Source organism: Vanellus vanellus (assembly GCF_965231255.1).
Source record: "Vanellus vanellus genome assembly, chromosome: 20".
Lineage (NCBI taxonomy): Eukaryota > Metazoa > Chordata > Aves > Charadriiformes > Charadriidae > Vanellus > Vanellus vanellus.
The window spans coordinates 6,601,024-6,628,266 of NC_138925.1; the positions used below are offsets into that span (position 1 = coordinate 6,601,024).

Here is a 27,243-nt window from a genome sequence, read left to right on the forward strand (position 1 = left end):
GGGTGGCGTCCTCGGCAGCGCTGCAATAAGAGCCGGCAGCAGGGCTGGCTGGCTGCCTGCCTGCCTTCCTCCCTCCCTTTTTCCCTCCCTCCTCTCTCCCCTACCCCCGCTCCCTCCTTATCAGCAATTCAGATTGCATGCAAATCTGCGGGCTTTCTTACAGGGGCAAAGCAGAGGACCCAGCGCTTCTCCCCGGCCGCGGCTCCGGGGGAGAGCTATCTCCTCCTCCTCCTCCTCCTCCTCCTTCTCCTCCTCCTCTTGGGATTTTCTTCCTTCTCCCCTCCCCTGCTCTCCCCTCCTCCCCTCCCCTCCCTCCCTCCCTCTCTTTCTTTCCTTCTTTTCACCTCCTCGAACAAAAGTAGCCCTTCTCTCTGCGCCAGCCCTGCCTGCGAGCGGGGGTGGCGGCTTTTGTCTGCCCGCTCCGTCGGGGCTTGCCCGGGGCTGGAAACCGGCACCGGGGCTGGAAACCGGCACCGGGGCCGGACCGAACCGCCGCGGGCCGGCCGGGCTATGGGGAGGCGTACGGCGGTAGCCCGGGTGCTGTTAGCCCTTTTAGGGCTAGCGTTGGGCGGCGGCGGGGCTACTTGCCCCGAACGGGAGCTGGAGCGGAGGGAGGAGGAGGCCAACGTGGTGCTGACGGGAACGGTGGAGGAGATCATGAACGTGGACCCCGTCCACCACACCTACTCCTGCAAGGTAAGGAGAAGGGGGGGGGGGGGGGGGGCACACACGTACACGGCCCCAGGGAAACTTTCAGCCCCCCAACAGGCGCCTTCTGGGGCGGGCGCATGTGGTTTTTATTGTATGCGCCGGAGCTTTGGTGTGTAATTATGTATTTTTAGCCTGCGGAGTCTCTCCCCGCTAGAGCTCCCACAGCTGTGTGGAGGGGAATCTCTTCAAGGTTGCTTTTTATGGGCATTTCCCTCCTTTCCATCACGCCGAGCTGACTCCCAACTTTCTGCTCCGGCGGGCTTGGGGCTGTCTGGGAAGGTGTTGGGAGCCGCTTGCTGGCTCTACGTGTAGCTCCCTGTTTACTTTAGCAGCATCTTGAGTTCCTCCAGCTCCAGCTATTGTTTAACTACATCTGCCCTCTGGCTATGTTCCCCCCCCCCCCTTTTTTTTTTTTTTTTCCCTCCCCCCCCCCCTCCCCCCAAAGCTGAGAGACTGTAAAGTACTGAGCAACCTGAAATACCATCCGCCTGGTTGTCAGAAAAACGTGCTGTATGGCTTAACCCTTCCCGGGGCAGGAATCTGGCTCGCGAGGACATGCTGCTACATTGCTTTTTTTTTTTTTTTTTCCTTTTTTCTTCCCCCCCCCCCCCCCCCCCTTTTCTCCCCGTCTCTTTTTCTGCCCATCCTTAAAAAAAAAAAAAAAAAGTACTGCGGTTCCTGCCTGTGGTTGGTGCTACGCAGCCCGGGGTGATGTGCAGCAGTGCGTTGGTGGGGAGAGGTCTGCCGGTGCAGGGGAAGGTTAACTTTATACCATGCCCCGTGTTGTGGAGCATCTCTCAACCCAGTAAACTAGTTGAAGAGCTTCTGTCTGTCCAGCTGGTGCCCGCTGCTTCGCGCTTGATCCCACCGCTCTGCCCCGTACGATGCTGCGTGGTACAATCTGTACCCCGCTCTCGTAAATGAGATCACGGACCCTCCAGGCGAGCGCAGGGACCGTATGTTTGCAAAGCGTCTGGCACATCCCGGGTGCTACGTAGAAAACTAATAAGCTGCTGCGAGCAGCCGGTGTCCTGCGGCAGCTTGGGGCTCATATGGCCGCATGGATGCGGGCCACCCGAGGCTGGGGCAAGGGTTGCCGTGCGAGGAGGCAGGAGGTGGTCCCGCGAGGCTCGTGACGAGGCAGACGTGCTCATCTGAGAAAAGGGGTCTCTTTCCTCCCGCTGCGGACATGCAGCGAGGTGTCTGGCTGGCGTAGAAGCCAGGCTTCATCTCGCTGCATCGGAGCAAGACTCTGGGCCAGGAAAACCATTTTGCCTGCATCCCCGTGATGGGAAAACCTGCTTGCTCAGCAGCTCTGCCTTTGCAGGGGTGCGATCAAGTCCAAGGAAGAGCAGCTAGGGAGCAAGGTGTGGGGAGGAACCTGGTCTGCAGGTGGTGGCTTTTCCTGAAACGCAGTTCGGCTGGGGAAGGGAGGCTCCGGCCCGGCTCTCCCTCGGTTATCCCGAGCGATGCTGCGGAGGAGGCTGGTGCTGCTTACTCTGGAGTTAACTCTGGGATTTTGCTTCTACCGGTTGCTAGTTTCATAACGGCGCCTGAAGGCCAGGACCTGTCCCCAAAATACCTCTCCAGCCCTATCCGCTCCTGGAGTCCTGTAAAAGAAAGTGAAAGGAGAAAAAAACCCCCTTCTCTCCTACCCTGGATGGCAGTGCCCATCCCACCTCGTTGTGGCGGTGCTGCTGGCTCTCCCGCTTACGCTGTGACATTTTAGCAGTTTTCTTAGAACAGTGGTTCTTCGGTGCCTTTACCTCCACATCAGTCTTTTCTGTGTCATTTTTTTTTATGGTGTGTTTGTAGCGTGTTTGCAGGGGGGGGAATAAAAAAAAAAGCTTCGAAATGAGACTTGGAGTGTCTTGAGGACCTGAAAGCAGCTAAATCTCTCCTAACGGTGACTTAGGGCGTAATGCTCATGACTTGTAAATGCGGAGCGCTGCCGCAGCTGTTGGCCTGTTTCACTCTTCAGCTCGCTCGAAGTATTGAAATTGCTGTGGATTTTGCTAATGCTGGCTTAGACATCCTTGTGGTTTGGGTTTTTTTTTTTTTTTTTTTTTTGCCAAGCACCTAGACTCCAAAAGGGCATTAAACCTGGCTGTTGGCTCCCACTGCCCTCGTGCCCTCTCCGCTGCCCCGGGGAGAGCCAAGGTGCAGAAGGCATCTCGCCGCTCAGCCGGTGAGAAAACACACGTCCACTTCCTCGCTGTCATATTCCCGTAACCGGGCCCTGGGGTTACCTCCAAATACCACGCTTATCTCTCGTCAGGTTCTTCTTTATCTGAAGAGGAAAGGCTAAGGGCCAAGTGTGCCGTAGGAGTTCCCTAGAGCCCACACCCAAAATAGCCAGCGAGCGTCATCGGGGCTGGGTGGTCTGCGAAGGGAGCAGGTATGTGAGTATATCAGCCAGCGCTGCGTTAGTGTATTGTTCTTCTTGTTAAACTCTAAACCCTCCCAGCCGGAGCCTTCCATAGAGGAAGATAAGCGCGTTACAACTCAGAAGAACCGTGGAGTCAAGTGTGAGATAAACACCCTTAAATCGCTCCCAGCCACTCATTTGCTACCAGCGGGGACGAATAATCAGGAAGAACAGGCCGACAGAACTCCTGAAGTCGAAACTGGCTGATGCGCCGCTTGTACGGGGAGGGTTTGACGTGGGAACCGGGGTGCCGCGCGTGCTCCTGGCTGCAGCCCTGGGCTTGCTCTGCTTCCCGAGCCGGCGGTGCTGCTGCTCATCCTGTTCACAGCCTGCGCGATGGCATTGTGTGTGTGTCGTCCGTCCCCGTCCCCCCCCCCCGGCTTTTGAGTCCTCTGGTGTGCCTCGTTCGGGTCTGACCTGGTATTTGTGAAGGGAGCTCCTATTTATAGGACAAATACAGGTTCTATACGTGCTATAGGAAGCGTGGAAAAGGATGTGGATCCTGTTCCAAACAATAGAAGCCGTATTTTGGGAGGGGGGTGTGACAGCGGGTGTTCTCCAGCCAGGGTGGGATGTGGGAGTTGCTGGGGGAGGTGGGTTTGGTGCTCTGCTGGCTCCCAGGGAAAGGGCAGCCGGCTTCTGCCGGGGAAAGGCACAGGGAGTGACAAGAGAGGGGAGAGGGACAACATGCGGTGGGGAGGGAAGGGTTTGGCAGCGCCGCCTGTGGAGCAGCGAGCGGAGCTGATGATGCTCGTGGGGACCCTTTTTTACTGCTGTCCAGAGTGACAGCTCTCTTCCCGAGGAGGCTGTGCTCAAACTTCTCCTCTCGCCTTGCAAGACCCAAGGCTGGCACGTCTCAAAGCATCTTCCTGGCCGGAATTGGCGGGCGCTGCCCGTGCCTGTACAGGCGGTCCCGTTCCCTACTGCGGGACGGACCCCCGTGGCATATTGGGAAATCCTTTTACTTTCAGTTTTTGTACTGCACTTAAAACATACCTGTGCAAGGATCTGCTTAAATAAAGTCTTCGCTGTTCTTACTCTGCCTCCCTGTAGCTGCCAGGAGTCTTGTAAAACAGTCTTAATCCAGTGTTTTATGCGCTGGCTGGCAAAAGAGTGAGTGAGTCTGCTATAGGGAAGGGACCTCTCGGAACTCGGTTCCAGCCTAATTTTTTTTTTTTTTTTCTCTCTCTCCCTCTTCTTCCCCAATCCTTGATGTAGCCGGTGAGTCACCAGTGACAAAGTCTTAATTGTGCGTGATGATGAATGGGATGCCCTACAGGTAATTGCTTGGTCTTTGGTGCCTTCACATCCCTTCATTATGGAGGATAAGGGTGGGGAGAAAGCTGGTGGACTCTGATGTTGCCTGTGAATGCTGTGGCCTGGCTCCGAGGTGTATGACTAGAACAGCCGCGCTAATTAACTCAAATTACCATCTGCTTCAGAAGAGGGGGTAGGCTTTAGCCTTTCTTCCCCCTTAGACCTAGCTGTGAAAATACCCAACTGCTACTTTTCGGCACGAGCCTCAGGCTGCGTTCTCTGCCTCCCTCCCGTATTATTATTTATTTTTTTTCTTTCCCCCTTTTGTCTCTTTTGTGTTCTTGGTTTGGGGTTTTTTGGTTGTGTGTAGGGTTTTTTTTGGGTTTTTTTTTTTTTGTTTTTTTTTTTTTTTTTTTCCCTTCCTGGTTGCTTGTGCACCTCACCTCCGCGCATGGAGCAGGCTGCCCCGCGGGCTGCCGCCGAAGGAAGCGGAGGTGGAGCTGGTGGGGCTGCGGGGAAGGTGTCTGAACTTGACTGTGGGGAGAAGCACAACCTTCCCCCCACCCCCCCCCCACCAAACCACCCCCAGGAGCTGCGCGGCTGCGAAACGCTGGAGAAACGGCTGGTCCCGGGGTGGGGGGAAGCGGGGAACCTCGCGTCGGCGCAAGCTCGGGCTCAAGCTGCGCTGCTTTAGCACCCTGTCTCCTCGGCTCACCTGGGGTGCCATCTTCACAGGTGGCCCCAGAATGGCTCTTTGAAGGGGCACCACCTGCCCGTGGTGGAGCAGATGTCTCCATGTCAACGCCGGGATTCCTGTGAGATCAGAAGGGAGGAAAGCTGCCTGTCACAGCAACCCTTCCTCGCCAGCTGAAGCTCCCTCTGCTCGCTGGTTGACTGCCATCTCCCTGGAGAAAAGCGCTCGCGCCGCCAGTGCCGCGTACGACCGAGCAGGCGGCTTTTCAAGCAGCCTTCTTCTCGGGCTGAAGTAGGCTCCACAAACAGCTTTGAAGGCATCGCTTTCTCGGTCCATCCTCATATCCTTGCCCACCAGTTTGGACCTGGACCACGTAGGGAGGGATGGGAGCCTGTGTATAAGTCTTTCTCGGCCCATCCTCTTATCCTTGCCCACCAGTTTGGACCTGGACCACGTAGGGAGGGATGGGAGCCTGTGTATAAGTCTTTCTCAGCCCATCCTCTTATCCTTGCCCACCAGTTTGCACCTGGACCACATGGGGAGGGATGGGAGCCTGTGTATAAGTCTTTCTCAGCCCATCCTTTTATCCTTGCCCACCAACTTGGACCTGGACCGCGTAGGGAGGGATGGAAGCCTGTGTATAAGTCTTTCTCAGCCCATCCTCTTATCCTTGCCCACCAGTTTGGACCTGGACCGCGTAGGGAGGGATGGGAGCCTGTGTATAAGTCTTTCTCAGCCCATCCTCTTATCCTTGCCCACCAGTTTGGACCTGGACCGCGTAGGGAGGGATGGGAGCCTGTGTATAAGTCTTTCTCAGCCCATCCTCTTATCCTTGCCCACCAACTTGGACCTGGACCGCGTAGGGAGGGATGGAAGCCTGTGTGTAATTCTTGCTTGCCCTTTGGTTGCTGTGGCATGGCTTCACGCTGGCCCGAGGGGAGCGGACTCCCCCCTCCCTCTTCACGCTGGAAGATGAATGAGTGCGAGAGCATGTGAGTACACCACCTTGAGCGAGCGTCTCCCTGTCCCGGGGCAGCTGGGGCATGTGCAGCTTCCACAGAGGAGCTGTCACGGTGGTGTTTACACCCGGGGTGGTTTTTTGATCTCAGGTATGCAGGAGAACAGGGCTCGCCTCGGTGATGTACAGTGGCTGCTGTTGGGATCACAGGACCTGCTGGGCTGGGTGGGAGCTGGGACCCATCGCGTCCAGAGTCCTTCTCCAAGGCTGGCGAGTATCACACCTTAAGGAGAAGGTGTGAGAAGTAGTGTATTTTATTCTCAAATCCTCCTCCTGAATTTTATTCTTAACCTTCAGCTGCGCCTGTAGAGTACAAACAACACCAAATTAATTCCTTTTTCTGCTTGACGGGTGAATTTTGTGCTGGGCTCCGACAGAGAGCAGAAAGGTCTCGCCCCAGCCTGCTTGGTCCTGTGGTGGTGGGAATGGCCCCGTTCCTTCACCCCGGCGCCTGCAGCTCTCTACTCCTGGTCGTGGCAGGGACAGCGTGTGGGAGTTCGGCTCAAGGTCCTTGTGGACCTTGCAGCCACTTCCTCAGGACTGGGATAGTGCTGAGCTCCCACCCCTGAAATTCCGGAGTTAGGGCTTCGCAGAGTTTCAAGGTTGATCAAAGGTCGTGACGCTTGCATTCCCCCTAGCCCCCAAACATGCTTTTAGCCTCTTATTTGAACTTTGCAGTGTCAGAACTTTGTGTGCGTCTTCTGTAGCTGCTGAGTAACGGGATGGAGGTGTTTGGCAAAGAGTAAGAGTCTCCCTGTCTGGAAGTCCTTAGAGGAACGCGATGCATTTGAAGGGCTGTGCAGGGCAGAGGGCAGTGAGCTGCAGTTGCAGATAACCGTGTAAAAATGGTTCATTTTAGAGCGCTCTGTGCTTTCCTCCTCAACTGCAGCCAGTCCCCCAACCCCTCTGTCAAGCACAGAAGCTGTAGTGCAAACAAACGACCTGCCCCTCTGCCACCCCCAGTGTCCCCTAAAGGTCGGGAGAGCCCTGAGTGCGTGTGAGCATCCTTTCCCTGCCCCTTGCCTTCCCTTCGGAATTGCGTTCCGAAAGGACTTACAGAATCACGGAATTTTCAGAGTTGGAAGGGACCTCTAGAGATCATCTGGTCCCACTCCCCTGCCAAAGCAGGATTGCCCAGAGCACATTACTCAGGACTGCATCCAGGCGGGGCTTGAAAATCTCCGGAGAAGGGGACTCCACCACCTCCCTGGGCAGCCTGTGCCAGTGCTCCGCCACCCGAACCATAAAGAAGTGTTTCCGTGTATTTGAACGGAACTGCCTGTGTTCTAACTTGTGCCCATTACCCCTCGTCCTGTCACTGGGAACCATTGAAAAGAGCCTGGCTCCATCCTCCTTCAACCCACCCTTGAGATACTTGTACGCCAAAATAAGGTCTCCCCTCAGCCTTCTCTTCTCCAGGCTAAAGAGTCCCAGCTCTCTCAGCCTTTCCTCATAAGGCAGATGCTCCAAGCCCTTAATCATCTTAGTTGCCCTTCGCTGGACTCGCTCCAGCAGTTCCCTGTCCCTCTCGAACTGGGGAGCCCAGAACCGGACACGGTATTCCAGTTGTGGCCTCACCAGTGCAGAGTAGAGGGGGAGGATGACCTCCCTCGACCTTCTGCCCACGCTCTTCCCTATGCAGCCCAGCACCTACGTGCCTGCCTGTTTCGGAGAGGGGATCGAGAGCCCCCTTATCTCTGAGCCACCGCCTCCCTGACTGCGCCGGTGCTTGGCACCGTGTGCCGAAGTGCTCTTCGGGCCGTGGAGAGAGCTGGAGAATGCGGGTGACCGGGCGCTCGGGCTGCGGCAGGAGGGGCGATGCTGGCAGGGAGCATGATGAGGCACGCTCCGAGCGTGCCAGGCCAGGGATGCCTGCGGCCACCATAATGCCCTGGCTAGCGAGCCGCCCTTGCTGCAAGCCGAAACCTCAGGCAGCTCTCTGATGAGCTCTTCCTGTTACACGCAACCGGCCGGCTCGGCTCTGCGGCGTGTTCCCCCCGCAATAGGATTGCAGCGGCAGCAGGAGGATTTCTACCTACCGGGAGCGGATGGGGACGTGTCTCTGGTGTCCCGCGTGCACCGAAGGTTCATTTTAGGGCTGTTTCTCCCCTCCCGCCTGGGTGTTTCTGTCTTTTGGGCGGTTTGCGGCGGAGAACGGGGCACTGGAGAGAGGTTGGCTCGCGGTTCTGCGCACGTCGCGCCTTTTTTGGGCAGGGGGACGAGCCAGCAGCGCGGTCCGGGGAGACTGCTCTAGAACCGCTGGCGGCGGCGGGAGAGGGAGAGCGGCGCTGACTCTCGCGGCCAGGACTTATTTTTCTTCCCAAAGTTTGTATGAGTGAAGGGAGATGGGCTCCTACTGCCAAATCCTCCGTGTATTTTAGCAAATCCGCAAAGGTTTTCTTTAGTCGTTTATAGGACCATAAGTTGCCTCTGACATTTCTACATGGAGCATTATCTGCTCTGCCTCTCACCTTCCCAAGGTACCAGTGCCTTGTCAGAGCCGGACCGCCTTCTTTCATTCGCCCAACTCACCCACTGCCTTCTGCGCCTCTTTTAAGGCTCCTGTGCCACTGTTGAGAACCTCCCTCATGGATGGACACTGTTCTCCTTCCTTGTGCAGCCTTCCCCCTTTGGGGACTTCCAGTCATTTAATGTTCCTTTCAAAGCCTTTTTTTTTTTGCCCCCCCTCATTCAGAAGTGTTTTCTTCTCCTTTTTGATACGTTTCACCACTGAGATTTTGTCGCGAGTCAGGATGTCTCTGGGAGAACTGTGCTAGCTGGAGTCCGTCACCTTGAAGGATGCTGCCTGGGAGCAGAGGGGGGTTCCTCTGGCAAGGCTGAGGTTGGGCATGCTGCCCTCGGTAGGGCTCGAGTCACGTCCCTGACCCCGTGGCCAGTGTCTGCAGAGGTTGGGCTTCCAGCTCATCTCTGGGGAAAGGGTTAGTGGCAGGTGAGTTGGATCTCACTTGTGTCCAAGCGTCCAGTCCAGGGGTGGTTCTCCTGCTATGAATTTGAATTATTTATTAGTGATGGGCAGAACCAGGTCAGTTCTGAATTATTTTTTTTTTTTAATAAATTATTTTCCTGGTTGAGTCTCTGCCAGCTTGCCCTGGTGAAGTGTGGTGTCCCTTGTTGGAGAGCATCGTTCCCTGCCATGGCCAGTCACGTGGCAACCAAGATGGCTGTTGTGGGCCTAAAGGTTGGCACAATATTATAGAATGGTTTAGGCTGGAAGGGACCTTGAAGACCATCCAGTGCCACCCCCTGCCTTGGGCAGGGCCACCTCCCCCCAGCCCAGGTTGCTCCCAGCCCCGTCCAACCTGGCCTTGAACACCTCCAGGGATGGGGCAGCCACAGCTTCTCGGGGCACCCTGCGCCAGGGGCTCACCACTCTCAGAGTGAAGAACTTCTTCACAGGGATATCAGAGGGAAAAGGCTGATTAGCTCATCCACCGTCTTACTGATCGCGTACAGCAGAGGCAAACCAGCAGCAGAGGCTTCTCCTTGTGCCAGGGAAGCTCTTGAACAGCCTTCCTGGTCTGAGTTGAGCTGTGCTGTAGGGGCTGCCGGGGTCTGCTCGCCCCTTTTCCCACCCCACCTCTGCCCGGCTACTTGTGCTCTGCTCTCCTGTGGGAGCCCCCACCTTGCCAGCCCGGCCCGGCTAGCAGCAACACCTGCTGGTGGCCCTCAAGTGTTTGCTGAGAAGCAGCAGGTTACCTGGAGTCGTTATTGTTGTCTGAACTAAGGAAAGGGGCATTGCAACCCTCTGCCACCCCCGTGTTTGCACTTTTGGGGTGTGGGAGGAGAGCCCTCCCCAGGGCTGGTGATGAGAGGAAGGAGAGGACCGTTTGGGTTTCATGGGGCTCCGGGGAGGTGAGTCGAGGCAGGTCATGGTAGGGTTTGGTGTGGGGCAGCACTTCATCTGGAGCCTCCAACAGCAGCAACCGGGCTGGTGGCACACTTGGCTTCGGCTGAGCCCAGAGCCCACTTCCCAGGGAGGAGAGGTGGGTGCCGAGACCCGGGATTTGCCTTCCCTTCCAAGGGCGCTGCGTCTCAGCGCGGAGAGGAGATGCACACAAGGGGACGGGGATCTCTATCCCTCGCTGGAGAGGCTGTGTGGCTGAGGGACCCCTTGCGACATGAGGCTGCGTGGGGAAGGGGCCCGGAGCAGCAGGTCCCTGGGCTGGAGAGATGGGTGCAGCTTTGGCAGGGAGAGTAGTATGTGCTTTAGTCTCTGTTGCCCACGCATTTTGTGCTTTTTAGAGGGATGGCTAATGAAATTAGCTCTGCTGGAAGGCTTTGCCAGCCTGAACCACTCCTGTGCGTCTTGTGACAACGTGATAAAAATTAAATGGGCCAGAAGGTGCTGATCGTCTGTGGCTGTGAAATGGTCTCACCTGTTCTTTCTCCCTCTCGTTCAAGGTGAGAGTCTGGCGTTATCTCAAAGGCAAAGACATCGTCACTCACGAGATCCTCTTGGATGGTGGGAACAAGGTGGTTATCGGCGGCTTCGGCGACCCGTTAATCTGCGACAACCAAGTCTCGACTGGGGACACGCGGATTTTCTTCGTCAACCCTGCCCCGCAGTACATGTGGCCGGCACACCGCAACGAGCTGATGCTGAACTCCAGCCTCATGCGGATAACGCTGCGCAACCTGGAGGAGGTGGAGCACTGCGTGGAAGGTGAGGCTGGATGGAGCGGGGGTGCCTGGCTTCCCCCCGGGGTGCTCTGGGCGCGCAGACGCAGCGGCGGCCAAGCCCTGGCTCCCCTGGCCGCCTTCTGCTCTTAGCTTGTAAATCATTGATTGGTAAACGATCTCGCTGGTGATGAGGCGGATCAATCCTGCTGGTCTACGTGTGGCTGGGGTAGAGTCGTACTGCTCTGTGGACTCGCTTGTCACGGGGACGGTGCCTGGCATTGACCTCCTTGTCAAAGGCAGGGGTTGCAGCCGAGGTACAGCCAAGCGAAGTTATTTCGTGTTATTTTTGCTCCAGATTTGGTGCAGGTTCTCAGTCCCCTCTGCAATGAGCCTGATGTGGTCGGGAGCATCCCCATGGCAAGTCCTGTCCTGACGCAAGTGCGTGGCAGGCACTTACCAGGGGATTTAGACTCCTCACACCTGAGTTAGATGTTACTGTAGGTTTAGAGCTAATAAGTTAATGGGTTAATCCTGTGGTGGAGGCCTGTTCTGCATGGTAGTCATCCCTAGCTTCCTCTGTCCTGGAGCTTCCTCGCTTGCTAAGTCAGCCTTGTGGACTCCTGCAGGGATCTGAGAAGCCAACCGAGCTCTGCTTGGAGGTGAAGCTTGCTTCTCCAAGGTATAACTAAGTCAGAACCAAGGCGAGCAGCTAAGTGATTTTGGGGGGTATGACTCGTGTTTCTGTGTTGTCGTGGTGAAGCCCTGTATCCTTTGCACCTTAATCCCTCGGGAGCCTTTGTGTCTGCTCCCAAAGATGAGGCAGGGTGTAATGTTGCGCCGTGCCCACGGAGCACATGCACCACGTTGATGCTCGGCACAGGGACCCCTGTCTGGGACAACCTGGGGAGTGCTGATGTGCCCGTGCCGGAGAGGGTGGCCGAGTTACTGGTGCTGCTGTGGCTGTAAGAACATAGTTGTTGGGAAGAGCTGAGGAGGAGACAGTCCATATATCTTCTTTAATAGGACCTTAGACCTCTAGGTGTGGAGACGTGCCTCTACGGAGAGCAGATCTGCAGACAATTGGTCTTTCTTCTACTTGCTGCCCACCCATCTTGAAAACACGCTGCTGTAATAACCCGTTCGCTGGCTTCTCTCTTCCCCCCCTTTATGCTTTGTCCTGTGTTCCAGCAAGAGCTCCGAGCTCGTGGGGGAAATGCGGTGCCCCAAAAGCCCTTCGCTGGGGTCCGAGTATGTCCTGAGAGCAGATGAGTAAACAAGGGAAGGAATGCAGGAATTCTGCACAGACAACAAATAAACATGTAGATCGGCTCCCTCCTCCCCCTTGGACGTGCAGAGGAGGGGCCATAACCCCTTTTTCCAGCTGTGAATGCTGACAGAGGTAAATGACCGGAGTCTCGGGCTGGGAGAGGGTTAGCTCAGCAAAGCGGGTCACAAGAGGCACCCGTGGCGAGTGGTTTTGGGGAGAGGGAGGGACACTGGAGGGTTTTTCTGCCTATATGTATGCATTTCATCTTGCTCTTGGAGGAGTAGGACGGATACCTTTTCTTGCGCCTGGTGGAGAGGGAGGGAGGGAGGGAGGGGGAAGAAGAGTGTGCGTGTGGTTGTTTTTGTTAAACCCGAGCAAACATTTGGAAGAATTCTCTCCCGCCTGGTTTGCCGTGTCCTTTGCAATGCTCGTTTCGCACAGGCGGGATGCGAGCTGGGGTGGCTGAGCGAGGTGGTTCTTCTTCATGGTGGTGATGGATGTTGTCCCTTAAGGCCCCTGGGAGATGACGAGAGATCAAATTTTCTTCCTACTGCTATAGATTCAACGTAGGATTTCTCTCTTTCCTCCCTGCGAGGAAACCATTCCTGATGCCAGGTGGTAGATGATTCTTTCTGGGGCTCCCCTCTTCTCTGAAGATCATTAGCTCAGTAGCTTGCTTCGTTTAACTAATGAGGTCTCTCTTCCCCACGGCTCACCGGGATGCTGTTGGCACGCAGAGGGAGGGTCTCAGCCTGCCGGGCCGGTGGCTCAGGGCCGGCAGACTGGTGCGGGGAGAGTGGGGACTGGAGAGGGCTGGAAAACAGCCTGCAGACAACTTGCCCTGTGTGGTGGACCTCATTTCTCCAAACTGGTGGAGACCTCTCCAGCCTGCGTTGCTGAGAAATGACAGGAACAAGGCAGCCTTGAGTTACTAATGTCTCGGGTAGGGCAAAAAGTGTCGCGTGGGGGAGATGCAGCAATTCTTATTTTGGCATCCACTGACCTGGCAGCTGCTTCGCTTGCCTTGGTAAGCCCACCTTTCTTCTCGTAGCCGGTGGCCTCCCTTTTCTTCTTCCTGCGTCTTGGAAGCCTGGTTATTGCCTGAGTATCGTACGTAGGATCGCTGAGGTTGGAAGGGACCTTTAAGATCATCAAGTCCAACCACTAACCCACCCTGACAAAGCCACTTCTAAACCATGTCCCCAAGTACCACCTCTACCCTTTCTTTAAACACCTCCAGGATGGCCAATCCACCCCCTCCCTGGGCAGCCTCTTCCAATGTTTGATAACCCTTTCAGTGAACAAATTTTTCCTAATATCCAATCTAAACCTCCCCTGACATAACTTGAACCCATTTCCTCTCGTCCTATCACTTGTCACCGGGGAGAAGAGGTCAGCCCCCACCTCTCTACAACCTCCTTTCAGGCAGAGGGTGATGAGGTCTCTCCTCAGCCTCCTCCAGGCTAAAGTGTGGGTGCTACACGCTGGGTGCTAGCAGGTTTGCTGTAGAGAGCGTGGAACAAACTGACCCCCAGAACCTCCCTCAAGCTCTACCCAAAGCTCAGGCCTCTCCTCAGGTCTGTGAAAGTCCTTTTGGGCTCGCCCAGCACAGCTACCCTGCTGGGAGGTGATGCAAAACCAGCCATGAGAACCTGCTCCTGCCACCCTGGGAACCGTTTCTGAGCTCCAAGTCTGAGAATTTAGCTCCGGGACTTGTTTCCCATCAGCTCCTCACAGGAGGGTTCAAAGCAAAGCTGCCCCGAAAGCTGTACTTTTGAGTTTAAAAATAAACCTTTGAGTGCTTTTGCAGAAAGAATTGGAAGAATGGTGGCAGCTGAGTGGAAAAACACGAATGTTTTGAGTATCTTCATCTCCTGTCGCTCCAGCTTGGAAAAATCCTAGACATCAAAATCTTTCCTGTCTAAGAGAGTTCAAACCGGGGCATCTCTGTGAAACAGCTCAGGTTAGAGTAAAACCAGTGTATTTTGATTACACTTGGCTTGAAGGAGGATATTTGCTCCGGAGCCTCAGCGGGGGAACACGTGGAAAGGGAACCGGCCCCGAGCAGCACACGGCGCTGTGTAGTGGCGGGAGTGGATTTCCTCTTGGTCTTCAAGACATCTGGATGATGCTTCCCGGGGAAAGAATTAGCCTGATAAGGCACAGCCTCGCTGTATCTGTGCCTTGAGCACCAGTGCTGTGTGAGGAGGACTGGAGTCCTGTTGGAGCAGGGCCAGAGGAGGCCATGGAGATGCTGGGAGGGCTGGAGCACCTCTGCTGGGAGGACAGGCTGGGAGAGGTGGGGGGGTTCAGCCTGGAGAAGAGAAGGCTCCGGGGAGACCTTATTGTGGCCTTCCAGTGCCTAAAGGGGCTCCAGGAGAGCTGGGGAAGGACTTTTTCCAAGGGAATGGAGCGATAGGACGAGGGGGAATGGCTTCAAACTGGAAGAGGGGAGATTTAGATGAGATATTAGGGAGAAATTTTTCCCTGTGCGGGCGGTGAGCCCCTGGCGCAGGGTGCCCCGAGAAGCTGTGGCTGCCCCATCCCTGGAGGTGTTCAAGGCCGGGTTGGACGGGGCTGGGAGCAACCTGGGCTGGGGGGAGGTGTCCCTGCCCAGGGCAGGGGGTGGGATTGGATGGTCTTCAAGGTTCCTTCCAGCCTAAACCATTCTGTGATTCTACGAATCCTGCTGGTGACTTGAGACCCTTGTCCCACAGCAGTGTGTCCAACATATCTTCAAAAACCTCTCGCTCTGCGCTTTATCTACTGTGGTGTCACCTCAGCTTCTCGGGTGATGTGGAACAGGGGCCTGTGGACCAAGTGGTGGGGGGTTGTTAAGCCTTTTGGTAAGGACAGATCTGCCTGTCTCGGGGGGTGCTACTCTGCCTTCCCGATAGGAATGACTCCAGTGGCTGGAGCAAGGCTGAGGACTGACCCTCTATGTGCCCATGTAGCAGCTCTCCCAAACCCGTTGTGGACCATCCCCTACCTTCCCGGGCTGCTGAGAGTGGTCGTGACCACTTCCGTGCTTGTGGCGCTCGGTAGCTTCTCGGGGCGGGCGGCGAGGCGGGTGCGTGTTGTGCTGGCACGGTCACCTTTGGGTGCTGTGGGTCACCTTTGGGTGCTGTGTGTCACCCTGCCTGGGACCTGGAAGGGGCCAACGTGGTGTCTGGGGACGCGGCTGCGAGGGTAGCCGACAGGCCTGGGACGCTCCTTTCCGTATAGATGCCCGCAGTGAGTTGAGCTCCTCTGGCTTGTCTTCAACATGCAGCGTGCGGCAGGTGCTCCAGATGTTTAAAAATGTCACTTAGCCCTCCCTGAAACTCTGATTCCAGCCAGTCCGGAGCTCGCCTCTGACTTTTCATCTCTGCGTCAACCCTCTTAATTAGTCCTATGGAAGAATTGCATCCCGTCCTGCCGCCTCGCTCCTCCCATGCCTACTCGGGAGCTACTTTGAAAGTAGCTTTAGACTCCCTTTAAGTTACACTCCCCGTTCTGTTCTGTCTTCTGCCTGTTGGCTTTTCTTCTGTCCTCTCTTTTTCGGTCTCTGCCTCCGTAGAACCGAGACGTTTTGTTCTCGTAAACCAGCCCATGCCAAATTTTCTTTTCGGGTTCCTTGCAGCGACTGTGAGGCGTTGCAGGGTGGGCTCCTCTCGGCACGGGAGTTGCTGGCGTGGGTTTGCGTTCGGCGATTTGGGTTGTGGTCACTTCCCGTGCCCTGGTCTCTCTGCAGCCCTTCTCCACCCCTCCAGCTATTTCTTTTTAATCCATCCCTGGCATTTCGTTGTGCTCCAGAACAGGCGAGGGAGGGGGCTGGAGGAGGGTTAGTGTGTGGGTTTCTTCTTAAATAAGTGTGTGTTGGGTTGGTTGGGTTTTTTTTGGGTATTTTTTTTGTTTTTGTTTTTCCCCCCTTCCTCTTCTTGGCTCTGTTTTGAATTGAAGATAATGAGAACAGCATCAACACCTCCGTCTCAGGAGGGTGAGAGAGTTAGCCGGCAGCTGTAAGAATGTAGTAAACCCAGAGGAGAGAATCCATCGCTGTACAGTCCTGGGGGCTCCATCCTGCCTCCCAGTCCGGACTGGGGCAGCACGGGCGCAGCGGGCAGCTCGGTTGGGGCTGGAGCAGATTTCCCGGGGGACGGGGGCTGCCACATCCCAGTCTGGCTCTGGGGAGAGCAGGGACCTCCTCGTGGGCGAGGTGCTGGCGCTTCAGGGCTGCATGGACCCAGGCGCCGCGGGCTTGGACCGTCTGCAGGAGATGCTCTCGCCGCTGGCGCGGGGGGTCCTGTGCGTGGGCCAAGCGTAAGGGTCTGTTTCCTCCCTCCCTTGCGTGGCAGTAATGCAAAACATCCCCTGGGTTTATGGCGGTAGCTAAGAGTCGATTTGTTTAGCAAATTCTTATGGAATTTTAATCTGCTGTGGGAGGCTACTGGTCTGGGAAGGCTCCTTTGGCCCCCGCTTCCCGCTCTGGCACATCCTGCCGCGTTTCTCTGCCGGATCGGCTGGGGCTTCTCGGTCAGCAGCACAGACGGCGTATCTCTCGGCGGTGCCGGCTGTGCGGCTATGACAAGTGCTGGGCTCCGGCCATGTGCTGCTCCGTTCTGCTTTTCCTTTGTTTGCTCCGCTGGTAACTTGGGAGGGGGGAACGGTGGCTGTGCTGCAGAGGGGAGCTGCTGCTGCTGCTGCTGCTGCGGGCGCTGCGCCTCCTTCTGCTGTGTGTTTTCCCATTGAACTGCCGGGTACCGATCGGGGCTGGTACATCACCTCCTGGCTGGTGGGAATGTGCAGGATAGCGGCGTTCCGTAGTGGCCGTTCAGTCCCTAAAGGGGCTCCAGGAGAGCTGGGGAGGGACTCCTGATCAGGGAGGGGAGCCACGGGATGAGGGGGAATGGTTTTAAACTGGAAGAGGGGAGATTTAGATGAGATATTGGGAAGAAATTTTCCCCTGTGCGGGCGGTGAGCCCCTGGCGCAGGGTGCCCCGAGAAGCTGTGGCTGCCCCATCCCTGGAGGTGTTCAAGGCCGGGTTGGACGGGGCTGGGAGCAACCTGGGCTGGGGGGAGGTGGCCCTGCCCAGGGCAGGGTTGGCACTGGCTGATCTTCAAGGTCCCTTCCAACCCGAACCATTCAATGATTCTCCCTATTTCATCCTTTCTGTACCGACATCAGGCAGAAGAGAAGGGAGGGGGAAAGGTGTTAAGAGTTCCCATAGGGGACCAGTCTGAAACATTTCCACGTCCCGCTCTGTCCCCACAGCCCCCTTTCGCTGCAGGATGCTTGCACGGCACCGGCCTTGCCCAGGGGACGTGGCAAGAGCCATGTCGCAGCGTTCCCAGGCAGGGGGCTGCTGCAGGGAGCCGCTCCGTGGGTGCGGGAAGTCTTTGGTGGTGGTGGTAGTGGTGGTGCTGGGAGCTGCGTGCAGGGGAGGGGATCCCCTGGGGGGGCTGCGGGGGTGGCAGGGAGCGGGTGCGAGTGGAGTGGCGCTTCCTACTGGCAGGCGTCACCGCTCCTGGTGACAAGGCTGGCTCTGGGTCCCTCCTGCTGAGCATCTCCTAAACCGAGTGCCTGCACATTCGGGACTGTGGCATCTCCTTCGTCCTCTCTGCATCCCCTGGCTTTGCAGAACTGTTTTTCCGGACTCCTGCCTTGCGACGGGTTATCAAGGACTCGGGGTGCAGCTCTCCCATCTCGTTACCTCTCCCTGACACCCCCCTGCTGCCGTCCTGCAGCCACCAGGTAAATGGGGGAGCCGCATCCATCCTTCCTCCAGCTGGATGGGAGGTTGGGAACCTGCTTTGTCCCACGTGCTGGATGGAGCATCAGCCCCACCGGGCTTTGCAGACAGCCTGCGCTGCCTGAGCCTTTCCACACGTTTTGGGTCACGGTGACACCAGACCAGGAATCTGTAACTTTAAGGAAAGGTTTTGGCGTGCTGTGACTGCTTCTGTCCAAACCTTCCCCGTCGCTCGTTCCCCTCTCTGCTCCGCGTCTCTCTGCACGTCGTCAAATACGGGAGGGAGCCGTCAGCCCTGTCACGCTCCGTGTGCTGGAAGTGTAAATTAAACGTACAGGTGTGGCCGCTCGCAGAATGCGGCCAGACGGTCACAGGGAGGAATTTAGATTGTTTTAATGCCATAACCAATTTGCAGCCGCCTGGGACTGAGTGGCTCTGCCTTTCTGGCAGGGGCGGAACTCGACTCTCTGTGTTCCTCTCTGCAAATTGCCGCCTGCGGCCGCTCCAGGCGGGTGATGCTCTCCCTCTGCCCGAGGTTTGCGCTGCTTCTCTCGGGCTCTCTCCGGACGAGAACTGGGCTGTATGGGCACACCGGTCAGCCCAGGTACCCACAGAAGCTGTTCCCGCAGAAGGGATGCGAGGGAAATCGTGGACAGCAGGATGCCCATGAGCCAGCAATGTGCCCTGGTGGCCAAGAAGGCCAAGGGCATCCTGGGGGGCATCAAGAGGAGTGTGGCCAGCAGGTGGAGGGAGGTCATCCTCCCCCTCTGCTCTGCCCTGGGGAGGCCACATCTGGAGCGCTGTGTCCAGTTCTGGGCTCCCCGGGTCAAGAAGGACAGGGAACTGCTGGAGAGGGCCCAGCAAAGGGCTGCAAAGACGATGAGGGCACTGGAGCGTCTTTCTGATGAGGACAGGCTGAGGGAGTTGGGGCTTTCCAGTCTGGAGAAGACTGAGGGGGATCTCATCAATGCTTATAGATCCCCAAAGGGCGGGTGCCGGGGGATGGGAACAGGCTTTGTTCAGTGGTGCCCAGTGACAGGACAAGAGGGAACGGGCACAAACGTGACCATAGGACGTTCCATCTCAACCTGAGGAGGGACTTCTCTCCTGTGCGGGCGGCAGAGCACTGGCACAGCTGCCCAGAGATGGGGGAGTCTCCCCCTCTGGAGCCATTCCAAACCCGCCTGGAGGTGTCCTGTGCCACTGCTGGAGGTGCCCCTGCTCTGGCGGGGGGTGGCACTGGGGGGGCTCCAGAGGCCCCTTCCCACCCCCACCACTCTGGGATGCTGTGAAATGGCTCAGTACCCATCTGGTTTCCAAACAAAGCCCGCGCTCCACTGGCAGGGAGGACTGAGCTGAATTCCCCAGCTTTTGGGATGTCCGGAGCCACGGTGGGGCGATGGGTGGCACTGGATGGGCCAGTCCTTGCCCATGAGCCCCGCAGGGCTCTGCCTTCAGAGCTGCCGGGCGCCCGCTGGAACTGCCGGCACCCGCCCGGGCTTGTTCCACGCTAATCCTTACCCGGAGTGGGACTTCGGTCTGTTTATCTTATTAAACGCTTTGCAAAGATCCTGCATTCCTTCGGGATGACTTCCAGGAGCAGGAGAGCTCTTTGATGTGCTGCGTGGCCGCGGCCGGGGTGGGGACAGAGCGGCCCCGTGCCCCAGGAGTGGACGGACATTCTCCTCTCCCGCGTGGGCTGTGGGCAGCTAAAGCGGGGAGACGGGGCTGGAGGAGGTGAACGGTGCTGCGCGGGCTGCTCCCTCCTTACAGAACCCAGTTTGGCAGCGCCCTTTTTCTTTTTTTTTTTTTTTTTTTTTTTTCCCCTTGCAAAACTGCTTCTCTTCCCGCATTTTCAGCTCCCTGGAATGGTTTTCTTTGATGAGCAAAGGAAATGGGGCTCTGGTGCTTTCAATAATTCATACCCAGTTTGGCTAATTTGAGCGCGGCTGCAGCACAGGCTACAAAGTGAATAAGAACGTGTGAGGTTTCGGACCGCTTTTTCTTGTTCGCTTGTAATTTTTCCTCCTCTGGCTCTCCCGGTGTCCAGCGGCCGCGTCGGTCCCCGTTAATCCCGCAAGCTGGGCAGCGTGGCCGGTGTGTGCCACGGTGGGCTCCGTCCCCGGTCCTCGCTGCTCTTCCCGAGCTTGCAACTCTCCCGCCCGCTTTCTCTCCTTGCTTGGTTGCTGTACAAGTCCCCCCCCCCCCCATCAGCGTTGCCGCTGAGACCCCAATACACCTCTGTGTGAGCTCCGGTGCCTTGGCCGCATCCCAGCCCTGTTAAATCCCCTTCCCTCCCTCCCTCCCTCCCTCCGTATTGCGGCTTCACCCCAAAGCCGCTTTCTCGGGTCCCTGCGTGTGCCGCCCGTTCGTGTTGCCTTGCGGTGGCACGCAGCTGCTTTGTCCCGTCCCAGAGGCAGCGCCAGGCAGCGGAGGTCTCGTGGATCACGCAGAATCCTGCGGGTAAAAGGTCTTTTGCAACACGCACTGCTGCGCCGGCGCCTGGTACCTCTGTATTTAAGCAGCCGGCGGAGTGGGAGCCGTGGCTGGTGTTTGCCTGGCGGGCAAACTCTTGGCGTGTGTCCCTCTTGGAATAAGTAGGCAGTGTTTTTTCTTGGGATTTCTTGGATTTAGTGGATTTCTGCCCCCAAAAAAGGGTCGGCACTGCTACTCGTTTAGAGAGCAGCGGTGTTCTTTTCCCAGCTGGGCTTTGCCTGGAGCCCCGCTCTGGAGCGTCCTTATTCCAGTGTCTCAGCTCGGGCTGCCTTTTTGGGAGGAGGAAAGCGGGTTAAAATTGCTCTGCTGCCCCTCTCCAGGCTCAGGAGACAAACCTTAACATCTTCCGTGACCGACTGCCTCTTCCTATCCCATTTTTTTTTTATTTTTATTTTTTTTCCCTGCGTAGTAGTGGAGGTTGGAAGAGAACTGCGCTCTCCCAGAGGGTGTTGTGTCATCTTGATGGGCTGTAAGTGCATCTTCGGTCTAATATTAGACCACTGTGCTCTCTCCGTCTTGCAGGGATGCTAATTAGCTTAAGTGAACTGGAGGACTGGCTGTGCCTCAGCATCTTTGATTTGTGGGTGATATCAATTAAAACAAGGGGACCAGAAAAAGGCTGCAGGAGCTTTTGCTCATCTCCGCACTTTAGGTGCGTGGCCTCTCTCTTTGTATTTAGTCCTCAGTTCTGTGTTTCGGGTGAGCAGAGCCAGACCAGCATGGAGAGCAGCTTACAGCTCTTTTCGGACATGCAGAATTGGCCTCATCCAAACCGCTTCTCCTGGAGAGAGAGAGAGAGAGAGAGAGGGGGAAGTGTGTGCAGAATTTGTTGGAGAACGGAGTGAAGCAGTTATCTTTCCTTTAAGGGCTTTAAAGCAATTTGTCCGTGTTAACAGAGCCATTGAGCTCCCCGCGGCGCCGGCTGCGTTTCCGCAGGCTGAGGCGGGTATGGTAAGTAAGCACCGACGCGGTCCCAGTTTGCAGGGCAAGTCTGTGACGGAGCAGGGAATGGGACCCACGAGTCCGAAGGCGGTGGGCAGCTCGCGGCTGCCGGCGGGAGAAGAAGGGGAGAACTCGGCGTAACTGCCACCACCGCTCCGCGTCTCGGCTCGGAATGGCTGCGGCAGACATTTGCCGCTGCAGCCGGGATGCCAGAGCTTTACGGGCGGATAACCAAGCTGTTGGCACTTAAACTGGGAAAGAGAGCTGATGGCTGGGGAGATCTCCCTTGAGGGGCTGTTCAGGATCCTCAGTGCCACAGCACCGAGTCGCTGTGGGCTCTTTCCTGTTCTTTGTGGGACTCACTCTTCTATGGCGCTCCCCTGGATGCACCCGCGATGTCGATGTGCTTTGAGTTTCCTCCTGACGGCTTTTCCTTCGGCCTTCCAGGCTGCCCACAGGGTCTTATCCGCCTGTTCCCGGCTCCATCGCCAGCCAGAGGAGCACGGGGCTGCCGTGAGCGCCGCACGCTGATCACACACGCGTGGTGCCGCGGGGGTCTGCCGCACCTTGGCGCACCTCGGCTCGGGGACGTTATACCGTGGCTTGGCCTTTTCTCTGCCTGTGTGTAGTCATAGACTCATAGAATGGTTTATGTTGGAAGGGATCTTGAAGACCATCCCTCTGCCCTGGGCAGGGCCACCTCCCCCCAGCCCAGGTTGCTCCCAGCCCCGTCCAACCCGGCCTTGAGCACCTCCAGGGATGGGGCAGCCACAGCTTCTCGGGGCACCCTGCGCCAGGGGCTCACCGCCCCCACAGGGAAAAACTTCCTGATGTTCAATCTAACCATGCCCTCTTCCAGTTTGAAGCCATTCCCCCTCATCGTATCACTCCATGCCCTTGGAAAAAGTCCCTCCCCAGCTCTCCTGGAGCCCCTTTAGGCACTGGAAGGGGCTCTAAGGTCTCCCCGGAGCCTTCTCTTCTCCAGGCTGAACCCCCCCACCTCTCCCAGCCTGTCCTCCCAGCAGAGGGGCTCCAGCCCTCCCAGCATCTTCATGGCCTCCTCTGGACGCGTCCTAGCATCCCTGCTGGTCTGGAGGAGTAAGCGAATAAGGGCATGGAAATTGGAGTTCCTCAGGTTTTTAGCTAGAGGAGAGGGGCTGTCTTCCTTCTGGCAGAAATGCCACCGATGCGATTTATCCATTCTGCTGAAACACAGCCGCAGACTGGAAGGAAGGACAGCTCGTGCCGCAGCTCCCGGAGGCCGGGAGGGATGCTCCGGAGTTTGTCTGTAACCGCCTGCCAGTGGTGTGCGTGTGTGGTGTCGCACTAAACCCCCCACCCGAGGCTAAATCCGTGTTCCCAAAACTACTCTTTCAACTTCTTCCCAGCCCCCCGTGCTGCGGCGACGGAGGATTGCAGCCAAAGCCTTGAGCCCGGCTGGGTGCGCGTCGGCTCCTCCCGGAGCAGAAGCCGCCAAATGCTCAAGCGTTGGTAAACCAAAGGGTTTGAGGAAGTTGTGGCCTTCCAGCGCTTGCAGTGCTTCTGAACCCCCCCCAAACTGCAGAAGAGAAGTCACTGGAGGGTGGAGGGGAGGAGGGAGAAAAATCAACCAATATGTCCCTCGCCAACTTTAATTCAGCTGCCAAATTGTGATTGTCTTGGCTCTGAAGCTCTTCTCCTTGGCCAAGAAGCGCCGCATCTTGCTCTGTTTCTGGGAGAAAAAAAAAAAAAAAAAAAAAAAAAAAAAGGCAACAATGCTCTGGGGCCGGAGGTCAGTTCAGACCTTCCCGTACTTCTGTAAAATCGGGGAATGTCTGCGTTACAAAGGAAGCATCGGCCCCAAAGGAGCGGTGAGTGTAAAAGTGGTCCGAATGAATCTTCTTGACTGCGTACGGGAAGCCATATCCCGGCTTCCCACCTCGGGCCGGGCAGCCCCAACCCAACTTCCCCGATTTGCGTGGCGCGGGAAGCGGCTGGCGGCGATGGGCCACGGATGTAGGAAAGGGAATTGGCCGGTGGGAGCTGTGAGGTGTGCTAACGGGAGAACGCACAGAGCTGGGAACGCGGTGCGGCTCCTGGTTCCTGTGGGAGGGCAAAAATCAGCCGAGCTTGGGAAGGAAGGAGAGGAACGATCGAGAGGTTAGAGGATGTTCTGGGGGCTGTGCCTGGGTTCCCGGGGCTCCCTTTATCCATCCGGTGGGTTGGCTCCTCCGGTGCCTTTTCCGTGGTGCCGAGACCCCGCCGTTCCCAGCGCCTGGAGCGGCCTCATCCCCTGGGCAGCGTTTCCCACGGGTACCAGCGGAGGCTGAGGGAGAAACCTCCGGAGCGGGAGCGAAGTGCCTCGTCGCACCCCTGAGAGCAGAGGCGGACGGTGCCGCACAGGGGTGGTTTTGGACCTCTTCCTAAGGTTTTTTTTTTTCCGTCTGGAAGCCGTTTCCCTCTCCCGGGAGAGAGGTGCTTCCCTGGGCTTGGCCGGGCGCTGCGTGCCGGCGGGACCTTTCTGCCGATAAATCTTAATCCGCCCTTGCGCTAAGAGGGCAGCGGCCGGGCGGGCGGCCAGGGGCGGCATTCCAGTCATAGCTCAGCCAGGTAGGCTGGCAGGAGAAGCCCGGGCTGGATGGGATCGGCGGAGCGAGGTGGTGGTGGTGGTGGAGGAGGAGCAGCCGCCCGCGCCGGCGGCGGCGGGAGAGGGGCGGCGTGGGGAGCGAGGGGCGATGGGGCAGCAGCAGGGGTGGCGCTGAGCGCCCAGCGGCGGGTGACATCCTTCCCCGCCGGGGGTGCTGTGGTTTCTTGTCCATCCTCTCCCCTCTGGGTCCCTGCTCCTGGGACGCTAAGCAGTGCCACCTTCTTTTTCTTGGTGGCCGTCCTGGTAGAAGTGGACATACACTGATTTTTATTTTTGGGGTTTTTTTGTTGTTTAGATGCTAGTACGGCGATTTCTAGGGAAAACCCAGCGCCTGGCACTAGGCGGCAGGTCAGAAAGGTCTTTGCTTTGAATTCGGGACCGATCCTGTAACTTCTGCATTTGAAACGGACGCGCGGCGGGAGAGGGGCTGGAGAGGGCTGCCCGCCCGCCCGCCCAGCGGGATGCTGCAATCGGACCGGGGCAAGCGCTTGGGGTGCCTGCTCTTCCCTGCCCGCCTTCCCAGAGGGAATGGCTCCTTTGCTGTCACGCTTTATATAATTGGGGTCCTCCTCAGTGTTTTCAGTGGCATTTTTATCATGGTGGCCAAGGAGCGTTTTTCCTCTCGAGGTGGTCAGGATTGTACTGTGGCTCCGTCTTTTCTGCAGTGATATTTTGCCGGGGGATTTGTTTGGGCTGAATCCCTTTTTTTTTTTTTTTTCTGCCACTTCACAGCATCCCAGAGCGGTGGGGGTGGGAAGGGCCCTCTGGAGCTCCCCCAGTGCCACCCCCCCTCAGAGCAGGGGCACCTCCAGCAGTGGCACAGGACACCTCCAGGTGGGTTTGGGATGGCTCCGGAGTGGGAGACTCCCCCCCCCCTCCGGGAAGCTGTGCTGGTGCTCTGCCGCCCTCAAAGACAAGAAGTCCCTCCTCAGGTTGAGATGGAACGTCCTACGGTCAAGTTTGTGCCTGTTCCATCACTGGGCACCGTTTCCTTCTCATCCGGTTGGTGCCTGAAAACTTTACTGGTGAACAGATCTACCGAGGCTGTGGGGTCAGAACAGATTGATTTTTTTTTTTTTTTTTTTTTTTTTTTCCCCCCCCTCAGTTAATTACCCAGGCAAATCCTTTTGGCTGTGGGAGCCGTCTGCGCGGCTTGGGAATGGCGAGAGCTTGTCCTGGGGTGGGCTGCAGCTCCGTTTGAACAGTTGTGCTCTTGGGGGGAATACCCGGTCCTTTGTCTGTTTTATTTGTCCATCTCCTGCTTACAGCCGGTTTCTCTCTCGGCTTTCCTTGTTACACCGGGGCTGTCTGTTTATGTAGCGATAAAATCCCTGAGCAAATTGTTTTAACTGATGCTGTTTATCTAAGAGATAAACTAGGATCAGCGGAAGCTCCTGGCAGTTGCATGGGGAAACTCTGTCCCGAGGAGCCGTTTGGGCTCCGTCTGGCTGAGCGCTTCCGCTCCTTTCGGGGCGGTTGCTTTCCTAACAAACCTCCCAAATTAAGCACCGAGACCAAGGCTTGCAGAAATCCCCTATTTCTTGCCTCCTTTGCCCTGTGGTCGGAATACGCGGAGAGGCGCGACGATGGGTGCGGGGGCGTTGGGCGAGGGGCGTTTGCCGTTGCCGGGCCGGCGCTTGGGGACGCGGTGACGGTGGGCTGTGTGTCTCGAGTGGCCTGCAGCCCCGTACCCACCCCACAGCCCGCTGCTCCCTCTCCCGTACCCCATCCCCGCTTCTCCGCAGGGAACAACCTGGTCCTCGGCGTGAGTTTTCGTGTGCCGTGACAGCCCGGGGGCCGCCTTCATCAGTAAGCCGTGAAACAAAGCGCGGGCAGTTCTTGGAGGGCGTCTTCGCGGCAAGCAGAGCATCCGCTCCGTGTTCGAAAGTCTCGGAGGATTTCCAACTAAAGGAATTGGATAAAATGTGGATTTAGGTTACGGGGAAGCTTCAGGGTCGGGATGCCTGGGTGATTGGAGTCTCCCCCTCTGGAGCCATTCCAAACCCTCCTGGAGGTGTCCTGTGCCACTGCTGGAGGTGCCCCTGCTCTGGCGGGGGGGGGGTGGCACTGGGGGAGCTCCAGAGGGCCCTTCCCACCCCCACCGCTCTGGGATGCTGTGATGTAGATTGGAAGGGACCTTTAAGATCGAGTCCAGCGTGCGTCTCCCCTGCCTCTGGGCACCGCCGTCGGCACGTCTCGGCAGGACCGGGCAGCCCACAGCTCTGCCCATGCAGGTCCTGGGGCCTCCTGGTTTGGGGCAGGCTTTCACTTGGAGAGGTCGGTGTAAAGGGGAACGATGCGGGTTGGAGTATAGGTCAGTTTTCTCCTGATAAAGACTGGAGGAAGAAGGCAGGTGGCTCAAAGGGTGGCCGCTCTCATGCGGAGACCGGTTAAACTAAGGAATTTATTGCCCGTGGATGGTGTAAGAGCCAGAAATAGGAAGGGGCTGAAAATGGATTAGGTAAAATCTTGGTGGGTGGGTCAATCAGTTATTTGGCAATTGTGTAAGCTCAGCCGGTTCCGGCTGAGGCGGCCCCTAAGAGCTGATCTCCCGGTTGATAGGAACCGAAAGCGAACTCAGCCCTCGCTTGGCTCTGGCACGCGGTCCGTTAAACATCTGCTACCGGCAGCGGGATGTGAACCAGAGGGATCGTTGGTCCTACCGCAGTGGCCTCTCTCGTGGGTGTCTCTCCTCCGGCACTGTCACCGTAAGGCTTGGAAGGAGGAGAGCCACCAGCGTGGGAGCGGTGGCTGTCAGGCGCTGTCTGCTTGTCCTCCCCACGCACCGGGAGGGGGGGATGCAAAGCCAGGCACCCATACGGGACCTGCCGAGGCTTCTGTCCCCTCCGTGCTCCCTCCTGGGGTGGCCCGGAGGAGCGGGGGCGGCTGCGCGTCCACGTGCGTGTGCGCGCTCGGGCGCTCGCTGTTGGCAGGGCGGGCGCTTGGCTTCCTCAGCGCGAGGCTGGGCAGGTCCTTGGGCTGTAAAAACTTGCCGGAGGAGCTGCCTCTTTCTCTCCAGTCCCCCCCTCCTGGCCTGCTTTCCCTTCAGCCCTGCCTGTCCTCCCCCGTGCCTTGCTGGCCCAAGCAGGTTTTGGGGTGAGCGACTGCTCGGCCGTGGGGCGGTGGTCCATCCTCAGCGTACCTCTCCGTGCTCCGCTCCACGCTGCAGGTCAGGAGGGAGGACGGGGGATGCAGCAGCATCCCGGTGAGTCCCCCTTTGAGCACGTGGCTTGTGGTCGCGGTGCCCGGACCGGGGTGGCGACGCTGGCGGAACAGCCCCGCTCCCTTCCCGCCCCAGGGGGGAACCGGGGGCAAGACGAGGAGATGGGGTCAAAACTCTTCTTTCTCCCTCTGCGCTGCACAAAAAGGACAAATGTGTCAGAGGGACTCGCTGGCGGTGAGCTGGAAGGGTCGGAGCGCTCTACACTCCA

General features: G+C 57.5%; 1 protein-coding gene across 1 annotated transcript in view; it reads left to right on the forward strand.

The window, feature by feature from the left end:
* Nucleotides 1–657: 657 nt before the first annotated feature.
* Nucleotides 658–27,243, forward strand: part of AGRN (agrin) — a gene marked incomplete at both ends in the record, with an annotated part of 134,723 nt that continues 108,137 nt past the window's right edge. The window contains 2 exons of the mRNA XM_082493355.1: nt 658–696; nt 10,531–10,792. Coding sequence (XP_082349481.1) covers nt 658–696; nt 10,531–10,792 — 301 coding nt within the window. The remainder of the gene's footprint in view (nt 697–10,530; nt 10,793–27,243) is intronic.